The 18,357-nt window shown below is 46.5% G+C and overlaps 1 protein-coding gene across 2 annotated transcripts in view; it reads right to left on the reverse strand.

Annotated features, from left to right (window-relative positions):
* LOC144947350 (membrane-associated guanylate kinase, WW and PDZ domain-containing protein 1-like) overlaps positions 1-18,357 on the reverse strand; it is a 320,338-nt gene that overhangs the window by 23,210 nt on the left and 278,771 nt on the right. For both annotated transcript variants that reach the window (XM_078876623.1, XM_078876624.1), the window contains exons 15-19: positions 15,187-15,278; positions 11,783-11,975; positions 10,165-11,001; positions 2,964-3,131; positions 2,110-2,194 (exon numbers count right to left, since the gene is read on the reverse strand). In XM_078876623.1, coding sequence (XP_078732749.1) covers positions 2,110-2,194; positions 2,964-3,131; positions 10,165-11,001; positions 11,783-11,975; positions 15,187-15,278 — 1,375 coding nt within the window. The remainder of the gene's footprint in view (positions 1-2,109; positions 2,195-2,963; positions 3,132-10,164; positions 11,002-11,782; positions 11,976-15,186; positions 15,279-18,357) is intronic.

The raw sequence follows: 18,357 nt of genomic DNA on the forward strand, positions 1-18,357 counted from the left end.
CAGAATGGCTAAAACCTATTCTTACGTGTTTATTACATTTGAAAAAGAGCCCGGTACAGAGCACAAACTGTGATGCGGGGAGGGCATGCAGAAATAGGTCTTGAACTGAGGACTGAAATAGTAACGAACACACACGTTTTCTTTACGTACGACAAACCTTTCTAATTGTCCGTCAGGTGGTGGCCGGTTTAATGACACATTTATATTTAAGCGATCTAACCCCCCCAAAAAAAAACTTTATCATGAACTTTGTGCCTCCTGGGTTTGGATGAGGGAGGCGACTAGGCTCACTGCCCCACACATGTAGAGCAGTGAGTGGGGTCCATTGTACTGAGCGGGCTACATTGTATTTTCATGTGGGGAGGGGAAGATGAGGGTAGGAAGAACTTACGCAAGAGGACAGAGGGAGCGGGGGGAGATGTTTTAGATAATTTATTTAGTCGATTGTTTTTCCGGCTTACCCCAACATTCTGGATTCGTCAGCCTAGCTCTGAGGTTTTACTGTCAGCCCCAATAGTTTATGAAGCTAAAATCACGAAGATAACCCCAATTTTTTACTTTTGTTGCATACATGAAATCAGGAGTACACTTTCAGACACTCCGATAAGATTTTTTGCGCTAATTAATTGGCCTGAGAGTATCTGTGCACAGCGCGATTACATTTTTCATCAGCGTAAGCTCTCGAGAGCTGACCCTCCTGGCAAAAAACCGTTTACATTGGAACACCTATTGTAAAAAAAATAAAAAGAGCATTAAGCAACAACGGTTTTCATTCTCCCCGCTGGCTCATTAAACTTTACGCTTTAAAATGATGGAGCAAAGAAGGGTACGCTCGGAGTGTGCGTTTAAAAAAAATGCGAACATTTAATGAAGTAGCGCCACTCCGCGCGACAGTCTGCAGGTGTTTAGCTGTTGCGACGAAAGGCCACGCAGACAATCTATTGGCAATGGGATTTCATCCAATTTCGCGTCGTTATTTTTTTCCGCGCCCGTAAACGCACGCGCGAGAACATTACGTCTTTTTTTATAGCAAAAATAAAAAAAACGAACACGGAACGGTTGAAATTCGGGGCATTCGTATTTTACCACCTCTGCAAGAGAACGCTTCAACTGTGACTTTTGTTACCTTGGCTAACGGTGGAAAACAATTGAGTTGTGCGGAAAATGTTCCGCTTCGTATCATGCGGCCTTTTTTTGCCAGTAGGAAACATAAGAAGAGGCGGTTTTTACCCTTTCTAGCAATAAAACACGTTTTAAGACGTTCAATCACCAAATAGAGACCTTTTTGCAACAAATCAAGTCTGCATTAACCACATGACGCAGCTGCTCACTCCAAGCTATAAACGCTCTGAAACATGCCTTGTCTGTGTCCTGTTCACCTTGTTGGCGTTCTCTGGTCTGACACTGGTGAGACGAGGTCACAGTGAGGGCCGTCTCTGATGCAGGCCAATCAGTTGCAAAGACAATGCCATATATAATCAGAGCATTCTGTTTGCATGTTCACCACAAGTACGTGTGGTTAATGCAGACTTTATTTTTGCAAAAGGTATCTATTTGGTGTTTGAACATCTTAACACCCACTGTTGTATTGCCAGAAAGGGTAAAAGCCTATTCATGCGTGCTGAACTTCTTTCACATTGCACGTAGCCAAACCGTGCTCATCGAAGGTGCCCGCGTCTCTTTTGCTGCAATAAAAACAATCGGTCTCCTTTTCCAGACGGCCTGTGTTCCACTGTTCTGTGTAGTGGTCGAGATCAAGACGCTCCCTAATACCAAAATTGCATTGCATGTTATGGGTTTTGCATCTCCCCGTAAATGTACCCCCCTCATTGAATTGCCCATTAGCGAGTGTAAACCATGTCGCAATTATCACACTCCAAGCAGAAAGCCACCAATTACAACGCAGGTTGCCACCAAACCATGAGCGCACAGACGCATCCCTCCGTCGTTGTGTGCCGAAACGTCTAATCAACTGACCGCATCGACGCGGCTTAACGGCGGTTGTACGCTGGTTGTACCAACAAAACTAACAGTTGTCCGTTATAAACAATGAGCATGATAACGAGTAGGCCAATAGCTATAGAGGGACAAAACAGAGAAGACAATTACCTTCCCTCTTGGGCAGTCGTTTGGTTGTTGGGCGCAACGGTGGCAATCTTCTCCGCGTTCACAAGTGACGGCAGCTTTTGCGATTCTGTGCACGTCAAACAAGCATCGGCAAAGGCATTTAGACGCGGCGTAAACGGCTCGGCGTTTAAAACGCATTGAAAAGCCAACATCCGTGTCGTTGGATTTCAAAATTACTTTTAAGGTCTAACGAGAAGTACGGTGCATGCAACCTGCATGCACAAGGCAACTTCGTAATGTAAAAGTGAGCAAGCGATTACCGGCACTTGTGAAACTATTTAGTCTCAGCACGCCTCTTGGTTTTTGCATTTCTGGCCTTCATTTGCGCAGACGGAAACACACTTCTGGGTAAAAATGCAGGTGGCATGCATCCAAATTGCTGCCTGAAGCCAATTCAACCTATTATGCCTGGCAATGTGATTCCAGCAGAAAGGCAGTACAGCAAGCAGGAGAAAGTCGTGGACACTCAGTGAGGCTTTTCGTTTTGGAAGGTAAAGAACAACCGCGTGAAACAATTTCGGAGTGGCACTTGTCTCTCTGTCAGTAACCCTGAGCCAGTTGTGGAAAGTCCACGACGTTGCCACGGTTGTTGCCAATCTCTTCACAGGTCAATCGCTGCTGTCTCCCAATAAAAAAGAATACCAATGGGGCCGTTTCAATCCCCGCCGAGATTTATCGCCGGTTGACGCTCGACCAATCGTGAGTTGAGCGGTGAAAAATTGAATTTCCCATGGAGGAGGGGGGGGAATATTTTCGTAATTGAAAGAGCGGCGAGCACTAACTGCACGATTCCTCTCGTTGGCAGCTCCCGGCTCGCCAGCCGCGTGCGTATTTACCGTCCGGCGACGAGATGCAGAGCGTCACGCTGGTCCCTGAGTCCTTGATGAGGTTGATGATGTCGGCGTGCGACAGGCCCTGGATGGGCTGCCCGTTCACCGACAGGATACGGTCGCCCACGCGCAATCGGCCGCACCGGTCGGCGGGGCTGGCCGCGATGATGCGACCTACCAGGTGAGGCATCCCTGAGTCCACCCACGCGTGCACGTACGCGTACGCACGCACGCAACGGCGCGGCGGGGAGGGGGGGCAACGTGGGGGAAGGGGTGGAGGGAGGAGTGCCGGCGGCGGAGGTGGCGGCATCGCGATGCACCATGGGGAAATGGGTGGAAAAAAAAGGGAAGATGGGAGGTGGGCCATGGAAGATGCGTTTATGTCAGCGGAGCGCAAAAACAAGCAAATAAACGGAGCACAAATATATGTAAATAATAGAGATGGCATAAATAATAATAGCAATGTAAAATGAGTAAACTACTCAGGATGTGACACAAATTTAAATATTGAATAACTATGAAGACAAGCCACGTATTAATTTGAAAACGATCACCATGGCCTTAGGTCCCTTTGTGAAGATGTGATAAATATTTAGATAATATTTGGATAATATTTATAATTAGAGTACCGTATACTTTCTGAAAACACCTGAATGCAATCAATGGCTGTTTTCCTTATGACTATACAACTTCAAGAGCAGACTACTGTTAACTGCACTTGAATTTATGTTGGGCCTAAAAATGCACACGCACAAATGCCTCTGAATAAAATCGTTCCATTGAAATCATTTACAGCTGTCAAATAATAATATATTTCTATTCTTAGTACATAATTTCGCCTGGAAAATCCCGTGAGATGGAACATCTCTCGATTTAAAGCTTTCGTGACTGCAGGGATTCATCTTCTTGGTTCTTTCGGTAAAGTCACGTAGAAGGGAAGTAATAAAATAATAAAAAAAGAGAGAATGAGTGAGAATTTTTTATTATGTTTTATTTTTATTATTTTATTACTTCCCTTCTAGAAGGGAAGTAATAAAATAATAAAAAAAGAGAGAATGAGTGAGAATTTTTTATTATGTTTTATTTTTATTATTTTATTACTTCCCTTCTACGTGACTTTACCGAAAGAACCAAGAAGATGGAACATCTCATTTGCATGGGAGTCCAGGAAAATTGGAAAGAGAGTCAAACAAGAAAGTGGTACAACAAGTCATGCGGGACTTTCCAGGAAAATAGTTTTGAGAGCGAGACTTTCCTGGCTAAAGAATGGATTTTTTTCCTTCTAAATCTATTTAATTAAAATACGCCAAGTCATCGCAAGGGGATTCTCTGGCATTTTAAATGCATTTATTTCACAAGTTACAGATTGGCTTGAAGAATTACTCATATTTAAATACCGCACTGGGCTCTTTTGGATATGTTAAATTGGGCGCTCGCATTTTGTTGCAATGAAAACATAAAAAAATATAGACTGCACTTGGGTCGTGCCAATTGTGTGGCAGTCGTGACAAACAACAGTACATTCAGGGCCATTTTAAGAAGTGCTGCAAATCTTAAACTAAGGTGCCCTGAGAAATCCGTAAAACGTTCGCAAATTCAAGCAGACATTGTATGCCGCTCAGTTTATCGTGCCGCAATAATAATTGATGACGTTTTCAGTAAAATTCTGATAAGACACTATAAGTAACAAATGATACAATATTAAAGTTACACAATAAAAGGCAGTTGACCGTAATTATAACAGTATTTTGGAAGGACAATGGCTAAACAACCATCTAACTATAGACAAATGATGAATGTACAATTTTATTAAAATGAAATTAAGAAAAAAACTACCCAATAACGATTGATATAATAAATAAAATGAATGAAAGTTCCAAATAAATAAAAAAAGAAGCAATGGAGGCCGGCTGTGAGTCATGTGGGGATTGGGAGTCGAGGGTTAATGGTACGGATGCCGTGAGGATGCATTTCTGTGCATGTATGAAGAACCTTCCACACAGCGAGTGGCAGAGAGCAATTCTTTCCCACAGTGTGAACAATTTAAGTGAGCAAATACACTCCATCAATTGCAGTAAATATCTGGAAGGGACAATACAGTTTAGCAGCAATGGCGATAAAAGCGCAATGGCACACCATGTGCTGTGATATCACTTCCTGATGGAATGGGTGCATTGCCAAGGGCAGAGGAGTATGGTTGCCAACCATATCTCCTCCGATTGGCTTCGCGCCTCCGATTAGCACGGCTGGCTACGTACGGTGCGAAAGAAGTTAAACGTACATAATTGCATTCATTGCCTTGATCAAGATCCGGATTTCATCAAGGCCCTAAGCCTGTGTTTGTTTCACCACCACTCCTCGCCAATGCTTTCTTCTCTCCGCCAGACCCATGCAGCTACCGTGTAGCAGACACGCGAAACCGTCGAGGTCTGCCTGAAAAGTGTCCCAACATCTGGAGTCGTGTATTTACTACTTTTTTTTCACTAGGTAAAACCCAATGAGCTATTCGCTCTTTTTCAGAGGCGACCTGGCCACACACGATAGCTCATCCAAGTGGGTTATATCATCACGCGTGGGAATTTATAGTTGCAGACAAATAATCTAAACAAATGTTATTTCTCAGTGTTGAGGGGCAAAGCCGGAGGACCTGGAGAAAAATCCACGTGGCCACCACAGGGAGAGAGAGAAGACACGGACTCCAAATATACAACACGCATCGTCAGGGTCCGGGATTGAACCCACGGCGGCCTCCTGCGTACCAGACGAGGGAGATAACATCTCCTCGCCCAGCAAGACTTTTAGATTTCCCAGGAGAGCTGCCTAAAAAAAAAGGAAGACGATCCTAGCAAAACCAGGACAGGTGGCAATCCTTACGGGAACCATTGAACGTTATGTTCCAGCCATCTTTTTATTGGCCAGTAAAACAGCCGTATCTTTATCACATCGATGTACGCCAAACTAGTCATGTACGATTTTACAGAGTTTGACAACGATGCAAAAGGCTCCCAGAGAATAGTTTTTCCCGTAAAAAAAGTAATCGCCGTGTGAACCAGGCTTTAGTTATTAAGGTTACGACTAAAAAGCCAGAGCAGAGGTTAACTGAATGAAATTAAGTTTAACACGTAGGCTTTCGCGACCAATATTATTCATAATAAAGGTTTTTGGGTTAGATCGCGTTATTTATAAATGTGTCGCAACCCTCCACCACCCGACACGGCCAATCAGTAAAAAATGTGTCACGTTCACAAAAAGTTCACTACTTTAGCCCACCGGTGTGTTGAAGAGTGAATCCACAACATTGACAATTTTTGAGTACGACGTTTCACTGGGAATTACATCCAGCATCATCGGGCAATTTGCCAGAATAGTTGAAATGAAAACTATTATTTCAGGACAAGAGTACACGGGTATGGACCCATACTAGTGTGGCCCAACGAAGCTGTCAACTACATGCGTGTGTAATCAATAAAAGCTTCTAAATATAAAAGCATATGCATCGTCCGTCACTTAACCACCACGTATGTCCAATGCAAGGCTGATAACGACCATAAATTTACAGAAAATTTTACTGGTTTCAACATAACGACACCTGCTTTACTAGCCATTGGCAGCGTTCCATCTTTTTTTGCACGGTGCCATATGGTTGCCTATCAAGTGACAAGATTACGGTGTGGCCGGAGGAAACGGGCTTGATTGAAAAATGGCACATTTGAAGCCCAGGGGCCTCACCCAGTGATAAACGGCGCAATCGATATCGCGATCGACACCTGCCCCGCTCGCGAGCTGACCTTGAGATGGTTTCAAACATGCCACCGGGGGGGGTGGAGGTGGGGAGGATAACGGAGAGAGAAATGCCCACAATGACGGTAACAGCTACGTCGAACAGCGGGGATAAACCACTGCTTGCGGATGAGTCGAGTTGAATAATGGTGCGTGGAGGATCGGATTGGGGGCGGTGGGGGGGGGAGACTAAATTCCCTCTCTGGCTGTCGAGGAGAGTTGGATGGCTCCAACGTCCAATGGAGATATCACGAAAGCCTGCGAGCACAGTCCTTGCAGTACATTTCATTAGAGGCGTTTCACGCTTCAGTCGGCTCTACGTGCTCAACGACACACATGACGAGTACGGTTTTCGCATGTAAATGTTACGGTGAAAATGTATCCAACATTTAAAACTTCGTAGTTTTTTGGTATTTTCTTTGAACCTATCTACGCGACTTTACCGAACGACCCAAAGAATATAATTTTAAACAGTTTATTTCATGCTATTTGCTATTTATTCTTTTGAGGTCCAACGTTATTAAACATAAATATTTATTGTGCCTAAAAAGGCTTGCATGGGAATTCTCAACGGTGCCTAACAGATGAAAAGACGCAGTTCTGTTCGTGGCGAACGAATATAGCATCTTGCGAAGCCAGCAGCAATATTTTGTTGCAAAATCCTCACTGCTCATATGACACCGCAGAAAGCCGAAAGCAGTGCAGATTTTTGGGCCCAGCTGAAAAAAAGAACCGAACAAATGGTGCTGGATAATATTGGCTGGGTACGCCAAGAGGCTGATGAGCTGCAATGTCTATATTCCAATGTGGAGACAGAACCGAGGCCGAGGTTATCATTTGTTGGTGGTCATGGACTAAGCACCGGTCTGCAGCAACATGGGTCTCCATGAGCAGTGAACTGCTATGCCTCGAAAAAGGCAATAGATGGCTGCAATAAGCCAGCTCAAGTGATGTATTTTGTATTGCACTACAAATACATTTCATGCGTTGTATAAAGATGAAGGTAAATATAACATTATGTGCAAGTCCGAAATAACTTTCACACCGGTTCTAATTACCGTATGCATATGTACACGTACATATGCATACATATGTAACCATCCATACTTTAGTGTGAAACACTGTGCTAATCTTTTAGATTTGCCGTGTGTACATAGGTGAATATGGATAATTATGCATATCCATATTCCTTTATTGCGATGTAATATTCAGATGTGCATTCCCTTTAGAAACTTTGGTTAATTTTAATCAATCTTCATGTGCATCGTAATAAACGCGAATTTACCGCGAGATCTGTAACGCTTCATCATTTTAACGAGCGCAGATTAAGGTACCAAATGTCTTTCTCACCCAGAGCTGGAAACACCTGGTGTCACTTGGGAAAAAAAATAACAATTGAGAAGTGGTCAAAAACTCCATCTGCTGCCTATCGTCAGCAGACCAGGCTTGGTCGAGTCTCGTGATGCAATTACAAAAGCTCTAGGTGGATTAATTAGCCGGTCGACAGCTACTGTTAGCAAGACGGTCTGCAATTGGCTGTTGGCAATCGGCTTAACTGGTTCTTTCTTTATCACGGCTATGCGACGGCATCTGTCAGTCACCCCACTCGCGGGATCACTGCTTGGCGCGACTGGGTTAAAGATCCATGACCCACAGACAATAAGACGGCTCATCCTTGTGCGTGGTGGGGGGGGGGGAATAGGATCTTAATGAAATGACGACTCCAGACGACTGATGTGATTGACAAGAGCTTGACCAAGCCCAAATAAACTTGACGACGCATTTTCAGCCGCCATTTATAAATTCGCTGACGCAAAAAGGCTCGAGAGATGAATAGCGAGAGGATAATTGATGCAGGATAACCGATTTGCTTTGGAGTATTTTTGTGTTGTAGCATTGATGCTGTCCTCATTTCATCATCCCAAGCCAATAATGGGCCCTTGTTGCCAATTGGCAAAAAAATGTGCGATCGTTGCGAATAAGACATTTGACGGCCAAGAACGGGAGTCTTAATTGTGCGTGTTAATTGAGATGAGGTGAGGTGGGCGCATGGCGTAGGGGTCAGAGGTCTGAACCAACAAGAAACCCAAATCCGATTTAAAAAACTGTGAATAACTACGAATTTAAAACAACAAAGACAAAAATCCCCCGTATAGCCTGAACAGACTGCTGGGGCAAGTGCTGTTGGCAAGCACTTATGAAGGCCGGCACGGCACGCGAAGGGGTGGGTGACCAGCACCAAGCCCGACCGACTGTCTCCTCGGTAGCAATGTTTACACACTGCACCAGGTACTCATTTGAGGTCGAGTCGACCTAGGGGGAGGCCCAGGACCAGTTCAGATTATCGTCTCTGGTGTTGGCCATGAGCGGGAATCGAACCCGGGTCGCCAGGTTCGTAGCGCAGCGTAGCGCAAACCGCTGCGCCACTACTCCTCCCCCCGAAGTGGCCGTGACGTCATGGTCTAAACCAACAAGAAACTCCCCCGGCCACTTCGGGGTGGATTTCCACACAACTCTCTCTAAATTTTACCAGACTTGTTGGGTCTTTCTCTCCCCCTGCCCCCGCAAGGTGGATTTCCACACAGCTCTCTCATTGACATGCTAATTTCTCTGCTCAGCAGACCCACCTCTCTCTCTCTCTCTGCCCCACCCCCCCTCTTTCTCTATTTAAGGCCACGACACAGAGGCATTGTCTCTGTGTGTCTATGTTGTGTCTCTCTCTGTGTGTCTCTGTGTTGTCTCTCTCTGCTTGTGTGTCTTTCTGTGTGTCTCCGTGTCTATGTTTTGTCTCTCTCTCAAATTTAGTTCGACCTGATGACGACTGCTTGTATTGCAATCGAAACGTCGTATTCTATTATTTAATTTATTTTCTTTCTACGTGACTTTACCGAAAGAACCAACGCGTAAACTCAAATCTGTAAATAAATACGCATTTCAAAAACACACACACGTGTAAAATCATTCAGAATTCTGTCAAAGTCAACTTCTCAACGCATCGCTAGCTGCAGCGTATCAAATAAAAAAGTCTTAATCTCGCGATATAATGCTGTGGGGGCACAATTTGAAAGATATTCGGGTAAAAAATGTTTGCGGCAAATTATTTCCTAAAGCTACCCCGTCTACATTGTAGGTGGTGATGCGAACGTTTGGGTCAGACACAGAGTCCGTTACCCGGACACCAGGCACTCTGGAGCACACGAGGCTCACCTGACTATGATCCAATTCGGAGGATTTTCCCAAAGCGGCCCTTGTCAACAGCCACCTGGTACAAGCATGGGTCAAGGTGACATGTCACGAACACTGTATGTTTACATGTCGCCACTGCGCAGGGGGATTTGTGATGGCCATGTTGCAGCCAGAAGCCATTTCCTCAAAATCCGTTCACCCGGTTACGGATCCGCTTCATCGCCCGTGCCATCATGCTCACCCACGATGGTGCCGGCCTCGGGCCGGCTGAGTGACGACACGATGACGAAGCCGAAGCCCTCGTTGTCGTTCCTCTGGATGGTCACGTCATACGTGAGCCTCCCGACCGACGACGGGAACCCCTCCGTCGAGATGACGGCCGCCGCCGCCACGGCCGCGGCCGTCGCCACGCTCGCCCGCGCCTCCCCGTTGGCCGCGCCCGCCACCTCCGGCAGCGTCCTGGCGCCGTCGCCCGCTCCTCCCGGCGCCCCATCCTGCGCCCCTTCCTTCGCCGCGCCCGCCACCGCCCGGCCCCCGCGCTCGAACTCCTGCAGGCTCGGGTGCAGCAGGCACGGCTCCGACGCCGGGTTCACGCCGGCCGTCCTCGCCGCCCCGCAGCCGTCGTATGCCAGGCGAGACGCGAGCGGCGAGAACGTCTCCGGGAAGCAGCCGCCGCCGTTGTCGCCGCCGCCGCCGCCGTTGCCGTTACCGCCGTTGCCGCCGCGGCCGCTCGACGTGGACAGGCACGGCGCCGAGCCCGGGGCGCCGCTGCTCATTAGCGGAAGCGCCGACGACGCCGGCGCCATCCCCGCTCCGAACGCGCGCCGCAGGTACGGGTCCAGCACGGGCAGCGGCGGCGGGGGCAGCGCCGGCGGCAGAGGGGGCAGAGGGGGCGGCGCGGCGCAGAGAGGCGGCGGGCCGCCGATGCTGCTGCCGCTGCCGCCGCTGCCGCCGCTCCCGCCGCCGCCGCCGAACTTGAGCTTGCGCATGAAGGCGGCCGCCTGCTCGATGCGCGGGGAGTTGTGCTGCGACGCGGACGACGAGGAGCTGCAGAAGCCGCCGTGCGCCTCGCCGCCAACTGCGGACGGGGCGACGCGACGTCACCGGGGTGAGTTTCGTTTCAGCGACGCTCATCCGTAGACCAATCGCGTCAGGGAGCGTAAACCGTCGCGCGAAACTTCGGGCAACCTCGCAGCGGCGGCTCCCGGCTAGCCATCGAACAAAGAAGGTGGCTGCATCGCGCCTTTTCAGATGCGCTTCTGCGGCCGTCTGGAACGCTCTTCTTTTCCGATATTAGGAAAGCCACTCGAGCGATGCACTAGATTGAAAAGTAATTTATTTTGAACTGCTAAAGAAATGGCAGAAATTTCACATTCCTCTCTATAGGATGACAATTCTTGACTTGCCGCAGAGTGGAAGCCCTGTTCTTAACACCAAACCGAGTCAACCCCCCCCCCCCCCCCCATGATTTGTGTTTCACAACCTCGCGAATGTGAGCAGATTCGATTGCGTCACCTACCAAAAAAAGTGTGTGTACGTATGTCGATCTTTGTACGTAGCCAACCGTGATAATCGGAGGTGCAGGGGGCAAGGACAAAAAACTAAACACAAAAAAGTGTGTAGGAACCCATGTTGGGAAACGCACGTGTAGCCGTTTAAGAGTATTTGGCCTTGATAAATTTCCACGTGATAAGCCACTTTGTTGAGCTATCATTTGCGGCCAGCTCGATTCTGGGTAAGAGCTGCGTAGCTCAGTGAGCTTTACCTGGTTAAATTAAAAAATTAGTTAAAAAAACTATTTAAAAAAATCATGTTTAAATGGCCCGATTTGGCCCGTACAGCGCCACCTGCTCGCTTACTCGTGGGGATGACGGGCCGGCGGACCATGAGCTGCACATGCCCGTTGCGGGCGGCGTGCTGCATCAGAGCGATGACGTGCCGGTGCGACTTCCCCGCGACGATGGTTCCGTCCACGGAGACCAGCTCGTCCCCTGGGCGGAGTCTCCCGTCCGTGTCGGCCGCCCCCAGCGGCACGATGGCGCCAATGTAGATCTGGGTCAGGCCACGGCGACAACAACAACAACAACAATGTAGATCTGGGTCAGGCCACGGCGACAACAACAACAATAACAATGTAGATCTGGGTCAGGCCAAGGTGACAACAACAATGTAGATCTGGGTCGGGCCACGAAGACTACAACAACAATGTGGATCTGGGTCGGGCCACGACAACAACAACAACAACAATGTAGATCTGGGTCGGGCCAAGGTGACAACAACAACAACAACAATGTAGATCTGGGTCGGGCCACGGCGACAACAACAACAATGTAGATCTGGGTCGGGCCAAGGTGACAACAACAATGTAGATCTGGGTTGGGCCACGGCGACAACAACAACAATGTAGATCTGGGTCGGGCCAAGGTGACAACAACAATGTAGATCTGGGTTGGGCCACGGTGACAACAACAACAACAACAATGTGGATCTGGGTCGGGCCACTTCGACAACAACAACAATGTAGATCTGGGTCGGGTCACGGTGACAACAACAACAATGTAGATCTGGGTCGGGCCACGGTGACAACAACAACAACAACAATGTAGATCTGAGTCGGGCCACGGCGACAACAACAACAATGTAGATCTGAGTCGGGTCACGGTGACAACAACAACAACAATGTAGATCTGAGTCGGGTCACGGTGACAACAACAACAACAATGTAGATCTGAGTCGGGCCACGGCGACAACAACAACAATGTAGATCTGAGTCGGGTCACGGTGACAACAACAACAACAATGTAGATCTGAGTCGGGTCACGGTGACAACAACAACAACAATGTAGATCTGAGTCGGGTCACGGTGACAACAACAACAACAATGTAGATCTGAGTCGGGCCACGGCGACAACAACAACAATGTAGATCTGAGTCGGGTCACGGTGACAACAACAACAACAATGTAGATCTGAGTCGGGTCACGGTGACAACAACAACAACAATGTAGATCTGGGTCGGGCCACGGCGACAACAACAATAACAACGACAAAAACTTTATAGACAAGAGCTGCCCGGGTGGGGGCTGCGCATGAATTCTACACCGCGGTGTGACAATGATTATTATACTTGCTTGTATTCCAGTTGTGTGATTTTATTATTATTGGAATCATGGCAGATGCGGATACCTGAAGCTTTTTCTTAGTATGTTTTCATTGCTTTTGTGCGTTTATTATGGTATTTTATTATAATTTTGGTTCATTTTTTAAATGTATCATTCTTAATGTTGTTTCCATTGTGCCAGTCGCTTCATTTAGTCCTGTAAAGCACGTTGTATTGCATTGTTTGCACGAATTGTGCGACATAAGTGAAGTATAAGTAACGTTTCGATTTAAAGCTTTCGTGACCGCAGGGATTCATCTTCTTGGTTCTTTTGGTAAAGTCACCTAGAAGGGAAATAATAAAATAATACAAATAAAACAAAAATTCTCACGACGTTTCGGCCACAACGCAAGCAGCCGTCCTCAGGTGAAGAAGGAGCACGGCTGCTTGCGTTGTGGCCGAAACGTCGTGATAATTTTTTGAATGGTTAATTATTTATTATTTTATTATTTCCCTTCTACGTGACTTTACCGAAAGAACCAAGAATATAAGTAAAGTTTGATTGATCCTGTCAAGGAGCATAAACAATCACGCAAACTCGGGTCATCCTCGCAGAAGCGGTTTTGGCTAACCATCGAAAAAAGATGGTGACCACATCGTGCGCTTTCAGATGTGGCTTCTGTGGCCGTCTGGAACGCTCTTCCTTCCGATATCAGGAAGCCACTGGGAGCTACGCACTTTTCAATCTAAATTGACGACTCATTTCTTTCTAACTGCTTTTTGTGTTGAGCTTGTTGTCCTTCCCCGGCAACTCCGATTAGCACTGTTGGCTTTGTATGGTGTGAAAGAAGTTCAACGTGCACACGTAAACACAAACAGAAAATAAAAATAAAATTCTGCGGTGTGCGGAACGTGGAACGCAGACTCGACGTGAAGGAGACATCACGCCGCAGCGCCTCTCCACTGCTCCTGACGCAATTCTCTGGCTTCAAGACCACAACATAAAACAATCTTTGTTGCTCTACATCAACATCGGCCGTACTAAGAAGAAGAATAAGATTGGCATCACGTGAAGGATGATAAAAAAAAAGCCAGATTTCTCACGGTGAGCAGAAGGTAACGTCAGATAATTACTTTTGAATTTACTTCAATAGGCTTAAACCACAGTTGGGTGGCACAACCATATATGCTTCATTTAGAGGATGGTGTTGTCACAAAATTTGTTTCATTCCTTGGAGATGGTATATGCTGAATTAAATCGGAGGGAGGGAAAGGAAGAGGGGGGGGACGTCCTATGGATGTGTGGGCTGATAGCAGGTACGAAATTGCATTTGTATTAAAATTACATTCCTATAAAAACAACAAGGTGCATATTGCATCAATTCTAAGGCTTCTGATTTGTTGCGTTTAATTTGTGTGAAAAGTTATATTTTCCGATTGGCTTATATTGTACATGGTCGGTTCATGATGCGACTCCCTTCCAAGCCGCTAGAGGCTGCTAGATCCACCTGAGCGTTTACAAAATAAATTGATCATTGAATCGATGCACAGCTATTAATTACGTAGACTGACTGAATTGTGATCTTGACTAAACCGTGCGCTGATTTTCAGTTGAAGGGTACAACCCTGCTCTGTAGAAAATAAAAAGACGTGTCATTTCCTCTTTTATTTCCCAGGCGTCCGGTGGGGTTAACAAGTTAACAAACACTTTTATTGTAATATACAGTAGAACCTCGGAGATCGAACGCACCAGAACTCGAACTAATCGGTGTTCGAACGATATTTCCAAACATTTTTTGCCCCGGAAACCGAATGAAATTCGGAGGTCAAACGGGCATTCGCGACTTGAAAGAACCTGTACGGCTGAGACGCGTGTGGCCAGCGTGCATGACGCTTGCCCACACAAAGATTTTACCGCCTCCTCCTCCTCACCACCTTCCACTCAAGCCATCAACTCTCCTTACTACAGCTAAAGTGAAGTTCAATGTTCATTTATTTCATTTATTCCACGTATTTATTAATTCATTCCATTTATTTATTGTGTTTCTTGTTTTTTTGTACGATTTTATAGCATGTAATTACTGTAAAACTCCGTGTAAAAATGCTTTCTAATGAGAGATTTCTGTGTGGGTTCACAATGCCCGGGTACAGAGGCAACACGCACCGGCTCTCCTGGGTCGTCGCCACCGAGGATGCGGAATCCGAAGCCAGACTCCTGCCTCTGCAGCAAGACGTCCATCTCTTCGTACTCGGGAGCTGAGCGGGAAGAACATTGCGGGAGCTGGATGAGACGAGTTTGTCCGCGAATCTCAAAACCCCGCTTCGTGCCGTCAATTGCAATTATTTCGTTTTTTTGGTTTGCCGTCGTATTCCGCGGTGATAACTCTCGCCTCCCGTTCACAGCTCTGAGCCAGCCGTGGAAATTCCACATTCCTATGGCGAGGGCGTGGCCATCCATAGGACGACGAACGTCGACCGCCCCACAAAGTGGGACCGTCAACCCTGAAGGGATGATGGGCTGAGCCGAACCCCAACCGAGATTTGAATCGGGGCAGCCTTCCGAATGCGAGCGGCACATTCTACCGCTAAAGCCACCAGCAGTTTGGGGAAAATAAATAGAATCAATCGTACTGATATTTCGTGCAAATTATAGATTTCTATTCGCGTCATTCACGCTGTGTTACAGGATATGACAGAACGCAAGTTCAACTCCGAGTCGGGGGGATGACTCGGCCCCATTGTTCCCTCTGGGGGATTATAAAACGAGATTAACACTTTGTGGGAACGTGACATTTCTGCAATTGGCTCAGCACCAACAGTAGCCGGCGGGCACTGACAGGATGCTAATTTGCACATGGAAGCCTCCGACTTGACTGTGGCTTTCTACTTTGCGTCATTAAACATTAACTCTGGCACGTTGGTGCTATATATGTTCACATTCGTAAAGAAAAAAAATAGCAAAGCAGATGAGTTCAGGTTTCAAAAAAAATATTCACCCAATCATAGACGGTTATTAAAATGATCTCATTTAAATTCTGACAGATCAGATTCTTTTTTTTCTTCCCAATTCACTTCTGGATGAAGAACCCATTCCCACGCCAAGGAAGTTACAGTGGTAAATTGACCATACTTCACCGGTAGATTGTAACGCGTTGTGTGCACAATCTGTAAAGACGGAGAATTATTTAAAGGAGATTTCACAGAACCACGTGCATTTTATGGTTAAGCAAAATCTATTATTGAGAATTCATGGGTTAACATTTTTTGTTTTCATTTTAAACGGTTGAGCGATGGCAGAGTGGTGAGCGCATTGCAACATGAACCCAGCGACACCAGTTCAATCCCCGGTCATGGTCAATGGTGGTATTGAAACCAGTCTTGCTTTGGTGAAGTATGGTCGAACAACAACAACGACCACAACAGGCAGGGAGACACGGCGTGTGGAGGGCTTTCATCCGACAGTGAATCAACAAAAAGGGTTATACCACGCTTGCAATCAACTCAAGAATAACTACTGTCTATCGACAGTCATTTTTACTCAGGCCGTAAATGCAAATCGTGGCTTTGTTTGAGCGTTCCCGGCTTAGCAGCAATGCGTTGATGGCCCCTCGAACGCTCCCCACCGAGACACAATCCACACACATCAATTCAACACATGCCCACCACGACGCGCGCTCCTTACAATGCGGCGCGCGCCTCCACGTCTCGCCTGTTTAGGGGGGCAGCACGATAATTTATTCAGCAAAGGGACATTTGAGAGATAAAGGTTTCACCTGCTGGATGCCAAATGAGCATGCACAAAAGAAATTTTCCCGCAGTTGCTAAAGATATCCATCTGGGTCTGATTGGCCACTGCTGAGGAGTAATAATAATAATAATTTACACTTCTAAATGGCCTCTCGCCCGGAGATCGCAAGGCGCGGTATAAAACACACACACACTCCGCAGGCTCACACCAATCAGATTCAAACACAAAAGGATTTAAGTTACGTAGAAAAAGCCCTGAAAAATAAGTTGCGTTTTAAGGCGCGATTTGAATGTAGCGAGGGGGGAGTGAACGTCCAGTGAATTCCGCAGCCTTTTGCAGGCGCTCGCTATGTTTGCACGCGAGTACGTTGAAATTCTCTCGCGCCGTACGTGGCCAACCGTGCTAATTGGAGGTGCGTAACGTCTGCTAAGGGAACTTTCTCCAACGGTTCAGGGAAAGGCTATGTTGCGACCAGATTTGCATATCTTTATCGACACCGGGCCACAAGTTTTGGGCAGCTCTTCTTACTTTCTGGAGCATCTCATAATCCAGAGAATCCGGCCGAGCTTGTCAAATGAATTTTACGGAGGGTGTACGAAAATTGGACGGATGAGGCAAACACGTAAGAAATAGTGCCCGTGCGTGACAAAACTAAGCCACGGAGGCAAATATTGAATGAGCCGGGAATGAGCATTCCCACGAAATGAGCATTTAGTCTGGGGGGCCATGCGTGAAAAGGCCCGGGGTCACCCATCGTCGCACAGAGACGTGGCTTCGGCACGCACAACAGGCCAGACTCGGAAAACCGAAGTATTCGTGGTGAAATGCATTAGGCAAAAGGAGGTTCTTTTGCATACGAAGGAGCAGCGGCATCACTGAGGGCCTTGTACTAAACCCAAGCCAGGGCAATGTGCCACTCCGGTTACATTGCAATTGTGTGTATTGTAGACATTTAGGTACAGATGTAACTTTTTTTAAAATTATCAATCTATTAAATGCTGCTCACAGAGAACAGGTTTGATCCAAGGCCTTTTTTGTTGTGCTGTGTGTGAAAGCGAGTGGGATTATTGCTAAAAATAGATAAAAACATAAAACGGTCAATAAATATCACATGCCATGTTTGTGATCTGCCGTGATGAAGCTACATCACACGTGTGACTATTTAAGGCAGGTTTTACAATGTCTTAAGGGTTTCAATGAACATACATTTCAGTGTCACATCCTATACCAGGACTTTGAAAAAATTACACCGTATTTTAAAATGTCGTATAACCACCTTAACACAGTCTGATGCAGCTGTCGGTACTGAAAAGACAGTTTGACAAGTTATCTTAAGAGATGTCTATGCACACGTTCATAGTATCATATGATTGACATACATACGTATAACCGTTGCAAATAGATCTGAGCAACTGTCAATGTGAAAACATACTTATCTATGATTTGAGTTTGATTACCATATTAAAAAAATGAATAGAGGGAATTTTTTTTATTTCACATTGTTTCCTTGGCTAAGTTGTGATATTTTAAGAAATGGATTTCCAATAATTGCCAAAAGTTTCCCAGAAATAAAAAAACGGCATCGGC

The sequence above is a fragment of the Lampetra fluviatilis genome, chromosome 44 (assembly GCF_964198595.1).
Source record: "Lampetra fluviatilis chromosome 44, kcLamFluv1.1, whole genome shotgun sequence".
Classification (NCBI taxonomy): domain Eukaryota; kingdom Metazoa; phylum Chordata; class Hyperoartia; order Petromyzontiformes; family Petromyzontidae; genus Lampetra; species Lampetra fluviatilis.